The sequence below is a fragment of the Convolutriloba macropyga genome, chromosome 2 (assembly GCF_964194025.1).
Source record: "Convolutriloba macropyga chromosome 2, txConMacr16.3, whole genome shotgun sequence".
Taxonomy (NCBI): domain Eukaryota; kingdom Metazoa; phylum Xenacoelomorpha; order Acoela; family Convolutidae; genus Convolutriloba; species Convolutriloba macropyga.
The window spans coordinates 22,288,845-22,298,742 of NC_134469.1; the positions used below are offsets into that span (position 1 = coordinate 22,288,845).

Sequence of the window (9,898 nt, forward strand, 5' to 3'; positions counted from 1 at the left end):
CAACAATTCATCATGACCAGTAAATCCCAAAGTCAAAAGTATTTGGTGGCATCTTTGATAGTATGCTCAATTTTGAACATTTTGATCACCGAAGAGAAACTACAAAAGTGCAATAACATACTGACGAAAAAAATTCGGTATCGACTGACGCTGCAAAGAGACACTCAGTAACTGACAAATCTATCGGTTGGATCGTCGTGAACTACGGTGCTCTCATTGCGCAATTTCGAAGTACAAAATGGAATCACCTGCAAATACTAAAACATTGCACTCCGGAAAAATAACGGCTGTGTAAAATTTTCTGTCATCAATGACTCATACAATGAGGGTGAATTGCTGCCTGTTAAAGCTCTCACAGAATTGTTAGCAGAGCAATTTCTGGCCGCAAGTTATCAGAGCCGCCATGATGATCAGAAAACAGCGTCCTCAATCAGTTTGTTTTCGTCCCATGAGACCGACACTTAGCGATACTTATAGGGACAGCGTAAACAACACAAACAATAAAGAGCAATTAAATCGCAAAGCAACAATTAAATGCGTTCAAAAGAATGCACTGACACACGGTCCATACTCAGTTGAACAAAGACAGCAAGGCACAACTCCACAAAAGATAGCGGCAGAACAAACGCTTGCACGAACGGCTCGTATCCGTTTTCTGCTGTTTTTTGTATATCTTCGAATTCTGAAAAAAAATTCTTTATATTCTTCCGGAGTAATTCTACGAATATGAATAGCGCAAGAGAGTGAAGTGGAACGAAAAATGTTTTTGGGGTAAATCAAAAATTCTGTCCTATTGTCTTAGTGTGAATAAAAAATCGTTCTTCTAACAATCTGTTCGTGTTTTTATTCTGGCCCCATGTCTTTAAGTTCCTGGCCCCAATTTCGTGGAGGGTTGGAAGAACAAAGATTTTTTTTACCCCAGCATGTATATCTTCCCATGATTCGTTCTATGATCTGTCTCAGTTGCTTTCCACGATCCACTGACTGTCATTATTTATCGGATTTTCTGTCAGTAGCAGGGCTATTATTTATGATTTTTTTGGACTGAAGAAGTTTGCAGGGCTATTATTTATGAAATATTTTAAGGTCATTTAACTTAGATAACGAGAAGGGATTGTGATTGAGCATTCTGGCGTGTTGAATAATGTGATGTCTTTCCGTTTCGCCGAATTTTATTTCAGGCGCTGAAGAAAAACACAAAAGAGACTCATGTTGCAGACTGTGGATCAGGAATTGGAAGGATCACCAAGTGTTTGCTGTCTGGTCTGTTTGACAAAATTGACATGGTTGAACAGTGTGGAACTTTTCTGGAAAAAGCGGATGACTACTTAGGAGGCGAAAAGGCAAAAGTCGATCGAAAAATCTGCCTCGGACTGCAAGATTTCTATCCTGAGCAGAATCGCTACGATGTAATCTGGTGTCAGTGGGTTTTATGCTATCAAGCTGACAATGATTTGATAAGTTTCCTCAAACGTTGCGCTGAAGCTTTGAAACCTGGCGGATTCATATTTGTCAAAGAAAATACCACCAGTAAGAAAGTGACCGAATTTGACGCAGTCGACAGCTCCGTTTGCAGACATGAGACTGTTTTCAGGAAGATTTTTGATGAAGCCGGCTTGGAGGTCGTCGACTCGTGCAAGCAGCCCAATTTCCCCGAAGAGCTGTTTCCTGTATATATGTACATTTTGAGACCAAGGGTTGCGTTGCAGTGAAATTTTTCAGCCGTGTGGTCGGCTTCTATGTTATTATTGTTGATTGACTAACAATTTGTACCAAGTTTTCAATTATAATATCTCAGAAATGTTTTCTATGAAAATTTTTATGTACGTTCAGAGCATTACTGGGATTCTGAATTGGTTCAATAATCCATTGTAGGGTATATCAACTCAGATGCTTCTTTTCTTTGTTGATAATCGCCTTATCTGCGCAGTTAAATACAGTTGAACAGGAACAATTGTCAAAGCATTAAATTTTTGGATTTTGAATATTTTTTCCCATGCGGTTCTTCTTCAAATATGTTTAAGGTGTTACTTGTAGTCTAATGTTTTTGGAGTCCCGCATGTTTTTCTTTTTTGAGGTCTAATCTCTAAGGTTGACTAACGAGATGAGTGGGATCACTGAAGTGGCATTATTGGGCTTTCGTAGTGTTTTTAACTTCTACTTAACGCTTTTGTGGCTTTAAAACTGTTTTCCTGTTTTTGAGTTTTTGTGCGTGGTGCTTTTTATATTCTTACCAATAAATCTCCTTTATGAAGAACATTACCATTGGGTTTTATATAAATTCGCTTCCTACGACTTTAAAATCGGTTGTCTGCATAAATAATGTTTGATTTTTGTATTTTAATGTTTCTTTTTGACTTGTAGTTTAATATCGATAATGATAGCTTGCTACTGCTTCCCAGGGAAAGCAAGCGAGTATTTATTAGGCTAATTTTTCATTAAAAATTTTTGACATTGCTTTAGTATTGTTTTTTGGAAAAGTGGATTTTTGCGTTTTGTCGGTATTTAAATGTAATTTAAATTGTTATTCTCAATGATAAGTGGTCTCATCAGACTTCTCATGCAGTTCTAATTCTTTGAAGTCGTTGCTTCCTAAAAATTCTCAAAAAAATGTTTTTAAACTTTGTCTGACCCATTTGACTCTTCGTCCTAAAAAACGGCATAAACAGGCAGGGCACAGAGGGCATTTAGTTCTCAGCTCCCTAGTCTCCAAGTACGCGATTCACAGAAACTTTTGGAGACGTGTAACCATGGTATGAAAAGTGGTGCGGTCTTAGAAATCTAGAGACTCTGCTGCCGAATTTCTGTCTCTGACGTGATCTCGTACCGCATGCTGTATGATCAATCGATTGATAAATTTTCTGCCCGTTGAAATCTTTAAAAATGCAAAATCTAAATTAATCGGGTTGCCTACTTGGATAATCAAAAAGCCTTGTTTTTTTAACGACCTTAAGTGTATGATAATTAGATAGAAGTTGATTTCAGAATCTTTTTTGTTGGTCAAATTTAGGTTTTTACCTGACAATCTTTTTACTTGACTAAATCGTTTTTCACTTGACCAAGTCGTTTACTTGACCAAATCGCTTTCCTCGGGAAATTCTATTAATGTTGATTTCGTTTTCGTGATTTGTGAATTCAACTAAATGTGCATTGTGGTTTTCAGCTCAGTTTGTTTTAACGCTGGTGCAGGGAAACTAAGCAAAACTGGTAGAAACCTTACGGGTAGAAATGTCTGTCTTAATTTGAGGATACGGCAAGTTTAAAAATAACGACGTACTTTTTAGTTTTGCTTTTTAATCTCTGCTTTATTTTTTGATTTGGTAGATATAAGCCAAGCTTTTGGATGTACGGGTTATCAACATTATGTGCAGACGCACATTACCAAGCGTCCTTGTTTTCATTGATTCTCAATTCAATTAAAACTATTTTTGAAACTTTCTGCTGTTTAAAGGAAGTTCATTATGCTCAAAAATACTAACAGAAAGACTAGCTGTACAAATTTTTAAGATTATAATTTTTTCACTGTCTGTTGTTTCTGAATAGAGTCTTTTCCTGATTGTTTATTCAATAATGTCTGTTTAAATGTATTCTATATATAGAAGGACAGTGAAATTTGCGTGAAGAATTCAAAATGTTTTCAACCGAATTTTTGAGGACGCGGCAACATAAGGTTGATTACCACTCGACAAATTGACGAAATTTTAGAGCGAACTATCTGGCTGATATGATTACAAAAGGTTTTTGTTGAAGATCAAAAGAATCTTAGCGATTAAGAGTAAAAATCTTGTTGGGTGGAATAGAAAATTTTTTATTCTGGTGCTATGTTGATTTTGAACTCTATCAAAAATTTGATAGGAGACTAAGAAAAGTATAGCTTCATAGGGAAACACAGACTATCAGCATCAAATAAACAACATTCACTAATTATACGAAAGAATATTGAACAAAACTTCTTGATGCCAGGTTGAGACAGCGTGACAAATATTGCACGAATGAGGAGTTAAACTATTTTTTTTAAAAAAAAAAACAACAATGCTCGAATACAGTATAAATATTGTTGACCTGAATTGACTCTTCAGTAGTTTGTGTTAAGGAGATTTAAAAATTTTAGTTATGAAATGTTTTCATTCTCTTGGTAATCATTAAATGAAAGAACCCAAAAAACTTTGATTGATACTCTTGATGCAATTGTTTGCCTTCTCGTGTATCCAGTGAAGCGTTTTAATCGCAGCATATTTTAAGCCATGAGGTTCTGTCTCAAACATGTGGCTGACAACCTGACACCTTGCAAATTGTTTACGCAACTTTATCTTTGTAAATTCTTAATAATTAGAATGAAGGAATGAATTTGGCTTGCTGGGCAAGTAAATTAGGCAAATGAAGAAACATCAAATCTTGTTTTCTTCTGTTCGATTAAAAGGTCTTGTGGTCTTCAGTTGAAATAAATTGAACCAAATATTGAGAAAAAAGATCAAGTCAACATATTCCCATTTTTTGCTCCGTTGTTGTCAAAGTTGTTGCAAAATTACATATTGGGATGCTGATTGGTTAATGTGTCCGTAGAGAGTCACCTACTAAATGGTAAACAATATATAACGAAAGGCCAACTATGGAAACATGAAAGTGGAAAAAAATAGCAAGTTCTATGGTTCTTTCAATATAGAGGTAGTCAAACTATCGGGGATTTTAGTTGTAAAGGAGTTCAGCAGATGTGAGTTTTATGCATACGATGAGAAAGCATAAAAACTCATTGAAACTAATTTAGCGCGAAGTTACAAATATGGCAAGAATTTGAGGCATAACTATGAAAAATTTGCAGCAAATTCTTAATAAATGTGCGTAAGAACTGTTAACTAAACACAAAAAGATTGTAAGAGGAGGGTAAACGTATATAGAGACCAGTGAGATCTGTAACTTTCTGTCCGAAAAATGAACTGTGTATAATTAACAAAGAATATCGAAATTGAAGAGACCGCACAGTTGATGCCTCTAGATTCAATTTTTATCTTAAGAAAACATTTTAACGATGCGACGAAGCAACAGGCAAATGGAGAACAACATATCCCGAAAAATTGTAGAAAGTATATGCATGCAGCTCGTGTGTAGTTAATTAAATCAAATAGTTGCGTTTTGCCTCAACACCACCCAGATATGACCTGTTACTGTTGATTTGTGTATGTAATCCTAGTAATTAGCCAACACAAATCTCATAAAAGTCATGAAAATTGTCTATCTCATTAACTGATTCGCGCTTTTGGAGTTGGGAATCATTAAATTTGTTCATTTTGCTCAGTGTCAGTTGTTCAGGCAGTGAAAAAAAAGTCCGACTAGTAGTCAACATAAGATATTTGAAAAAAATTCGTTATATTAGCTTTTGTCGAGCATATTTTGGTTTTTCAACTTGTTTTGCTACGACATGAGTGAAGTCAATCTCTGAGTTCCACTTTTTGTTAATTTCAACAATAATTTTGCGATAAACAATATATAAATGGCAAACAATATATAACGAAAGGCCAACTATGGAAACATGAAAGTGGAAAAAAATAGCAAGTTCTATGGTTCTTTCAATATAGAGGTAGTCAAACTATCAGGGATTTTAGTTGTAAAGGAGTTCAGCAGATGTGAATTTTATGCATACGATGAGAAAGCATAAAAACTCATTGAAACTAATTTAGCGCGAAGTTACAAATATGGCAAGAATTTGAGGCATAACTATGAAAAATTTGCAGCAAATTCTTAATAAATGTGCGTAAGAACTGTTAACTAAACACAAAAAGATTGTAAGAGGAGGGTAAACGTATATAGAGACCAGTGAGATCTGTAACTTTCTGTCCGAAAAATGAACTGTGTATAATTAACAAAGGATATCGAAATTGAAGAGACCGCACAGTTGATGCCTCTAGATTCAATTTTTATCTTAAGAAAACATTTTAACGATGCGACGAAGCAACAGGCAAATGGAGAACAACATATCCCGACAAATTGTAGAAAGTATATGCATGCAGCTCGTGTGTAGTTAATTAAATCAAATAGTTGCGTTTTGCCTCAACACCACCCAGATATGACCTGTTACTGTTGATTTGTGTATGTAATCCTAGTAATTAGCCAACACAAATCTCATAAAAGTCATGAAAATTGTCTATCTCATTAACTGATTCGCGCATTTGGAGTTGGGAATCATTAAATTTGTTCATTTTGCTCAGTGTCAGTTGTTCAGGCAGTGAAAAAAAAGTCCGACTAGTAGTCAACATAAGATATTTGAAAAAAATTCGTTATATTAGCTTTTGTCGAGCATATTTTGGTTTTTCAACTTGTTTTGCTACGACATGAGTGAAGTCAATCTCTGAGTTCCACTTTTTGTTAATTTCAACAATAATTTTGCGATAAACAATATATAAATGGCAAACAATATATAACGAAAGGCCAACTATGGAAACATGAAAGTGGAAAAAAATAGCAAGTTCTATGGTTCTTTCAATATAGAGGTAGTCAAACTATCAGGGATTTTAGTTGTAAAGGAGTTCAGCAGATGTGAGTTTTATGCATACGATGAGAAAGCATAAAAACTCATTGAAACTAATTTAGCGCGAAGTTACAAATATGGCAAGAATTTGAGGCATAACTATGAAAAATTTGCAGCAAATTCTTAATAAATGTGCGTAAGAACTGTTAACTAAACACAAAAAGATTGTAAGAGGAGGGTAAACGTATATAGAGACCAGTGAGATCTGTAACTTTCTGTCCGAAAAATGAACTGTGTATAATTAACAAAGGATATCGAAATTGAAGAGACCGCACAGTTGATGCCTCTAGATTCAATTTTTATCTTAAGAAAACATTTTAACGATGCGACGAAGCAACAGGCAAATGGAGAACAACATATCCCGACAAATTGTAGAAAGTATATGCATGCAGCTCGTGTGTAGTTAATTAAATCAAATAGTTGCGTTTTGCCTCAACACCACCCAGATATGACCTGTTACTGTTGATTTGTGTATGTAATCCTAGTAATTAGCCAACACAAATCTCATAAAAGCCATGAAAATTGTGTATCTCATTAACTGATTCGCGCATTTGGAGTTGGGAATCATTAAATTTGTTCATTTTGCTCAGTGTCAGTTGTCCATGCAGTGAAAAAAAAGTCCGACTAGTAGTCAACATAAGATATTTGAAAAAAATTCGTTATATTAGCTTTTGTCGAGCATATTTTGGTTTTTCAACTTGTTTTGCTACGACATGACTGAAGTCAATCTCTGAGTTTCACTTTTTGTTAATTTCAACAATAATTTTGCGAGCGGATCTTTGAAAAGTCTACGCTCAAATATAAATCAGTTTCTTCAATTGTAAAATTAGGCGCTTAGTAATAGCCGATTGAGTAGACGACGCAGCGTATAACAAATCATTTTGTGAATTTGTTAACTGATTGAACAAATACCAGTTTTATCAATAAACAAACAAAAATCAGTTTAAAGAAAAGGATTATCAAAAAATCTTTATCATTCTGAACAAATATACGAAATTTGTAAGAACTGTTACAAGAAGATTGAAAGAGGATGATATTTTTATAGAGAAAACTGAACTGTGAATGATTAACAAAGGATGTCGCAATTAAGTAGACCGCACAGCGGACACGTTTTGACTCAGTTTTTATCTTTAAAAAAACATTTTCAACAATGCGACGAAGCAACAGGAAAATGGAGAAAATATCCCGGCAAAGTGTTTAATGTGTATGCATTGTGTCTGAAGGCAGATCATGTCTTATTAAATAAAACAAATAGTTATGTTTGCCTCATCAAAACCCAGATATGACCTGTTGCTGTTGATATGTTTGTAATCATAATAATTAGCCGAAACAAATCTCAGAAAATCATAAAAATCTCGTTTATCTCGTTAAATGATTTGCGCAATTGGATTTGGAAATTATTAAAATTTGCTCATTTTGCTCAACTTTCTTTGCGAAGAAGTCAGGCAGCAAAAAAGGCGGTGAGACTAGTAGTCAATACAAGATATGTAAACAAAATTTTGCTATATTTGCTTTTGTCGAGCATATGTTAGTTTTTTCAATTTGTTATGCTCTTTGACGGAAATCGAACTCTTTAGTTCAATTTTTTTATTTTTTAACAACCACCAATTTTGTGAGCAGATACTTGAAAAGTCTACGCTCAAATATTTTTCAGATTCTTTCAGTTTTACAATTAGGTGCTTAGTAATAGCCGGTTGGATAGACAACGCTGCGTATAACAGCTCATATTTGTGAATTTGTTAGATGATTGAACAAGGATCAGTTTTATCAACAAACAAACAAAAATCACTCTAGATAAAAGTGATTAAACTCGAGAAGTTCTCAAAACATGTTTTGTATAGTTTTTTAAATCTCGGGTTGCAAAAAAGGAACTGTTTAAGGTCCAACCAACGCTTTTTGATCATGCTCTGGTTATTTTTGCCTCTACAGCAGGTTCTTTCGAAAACACTTAAGATAAATTTTCTGACTTTTAGTTTTTAATGTTCCATTTACTTATTTTACAATTTTCTCGGAAATTCATGAACAATTAGGTATGGCAGATGTTAAAAGAGTTTGTTTTTTTCTCAAAATCCCAACTTTTTGAAATCAATAAGAAAATTGCCCAAACGACAAAATTATTAATCAATTTGGTTTTAACCTTCGAGAAATTTGTGTTAATCGGAAAAAGATGCGAATTAAACTCTCAAGCCTCTATGATATACGCGGTATTATCTCCGCAATTATTTTCATCCTAAAGACAAAAATTTGTCAATTATTGTATGTAGTTAAAGTTGGATAATTCACTTCATCACGTACGCCAACATCAGGTTCCTTTTTTTTCAGTTGATAGCATAACGACAAGGCGTGGTAAGTTTTTAGTTTAAATCAAAGGACTTGTCCATCAACACCTAAGCAGGCATAGATAGGTAGTTCGGAATATTAGAATGAAATAATGGAGAGGTTCTGTCTCAAACATGTGGATAACAACCTGACACCTGCTTGCAAATTTTTTACGTAACTTTTTCTTAACTCTTATCAATTAGAAAAGGCAAATAAAGAAACGTCAAATCTTGTTTCCTTGTGTTTAAAAGGAGGTATTGTGGTCTTCAACTGAAAGAAATTGAACCAGATATATTCAGAAAAAGATCAAGTCTACCTATTCCCATTTCTTGCTCCGTTCCTGCCAAACTTGTTGCAAAATTACATTTTGGGATGCTGATTGGTTTATGTGCCTTAGAGAGTCACCTCCTAAACGGTAAGACAATATATAACGGCAGGTCAGTTATGGAAACATGAAAGTTGAAAGAGTAACAAGTTCTATGGATTTTCAAAAATGGAAGACGTCAAATTTTTGGGATTTTAGTTTTGAAGCTGATTTTAATATTATGCATACTGTGAGAAATTTTAAAAACTCATTGAACAAATTTTGCGATAAGTTCTAAATATGGCAAGAATTTGACGCATAACTTAAGAAAAATTTGCTGCCATTTCTGAACAAATATACGAAATTTGTAAGAACTATTGACTAAATACAAGATTGAAAGAGGATGATATTTTATATAGATAAAAGTGAACTGAATGGTTAACAAAGGATGTCGCAATTACGGAGACCGCACAGCGGACACCTTTAGATTCTGTTTTAATCTTAAAAAACATTTTCAACAATGCGGCGAAGCAACAGGAAAATGGAGAATCCCTGCAAAATGTGTGTGTATGCATTGCGTCTAAAGGCAGATCGTGTCTTAGTAATTATGGCAAATAGTTATGTTTGCCTCATCACAACCCAGATATCAATTGATACTGTTGGTTTGTTTGTAATCCTAATAATTGGCCGAAACAAATCTCAGAAAGTCATAAAAATTGTTTGTGTCATTGAATGATTTGCGCAATTGGATT

General features: G+C 34.3%; 1 protein-coding gene across 1 annotated transcript in view; it reads left to right on the forward strand.

The window, feature by feature from the left end:
* Positions 1-1,816, forward strand: part of LOC142358099 (N-terminal Xaa-Pro-Lys N-methyltransferase 1-B-like) — a 33,873-nt gene extending 32,057 nt beyond the window's left edge. The window contains exon 3 of the mRNA XM_075409568.1: positions 1,182-1,816. Within this exon, the coding sequence (XP_075265683.1) occupies positions 1,182-1,712 (531 nt within the window). The 3' untranslated portion in view covers positions 1,713-1,816. The remainder of the gene's footprint in view (positions 1-1,181) is intronic.
* Positions 1,817-9,898: the final 8,082 nt, after the last annotated feature.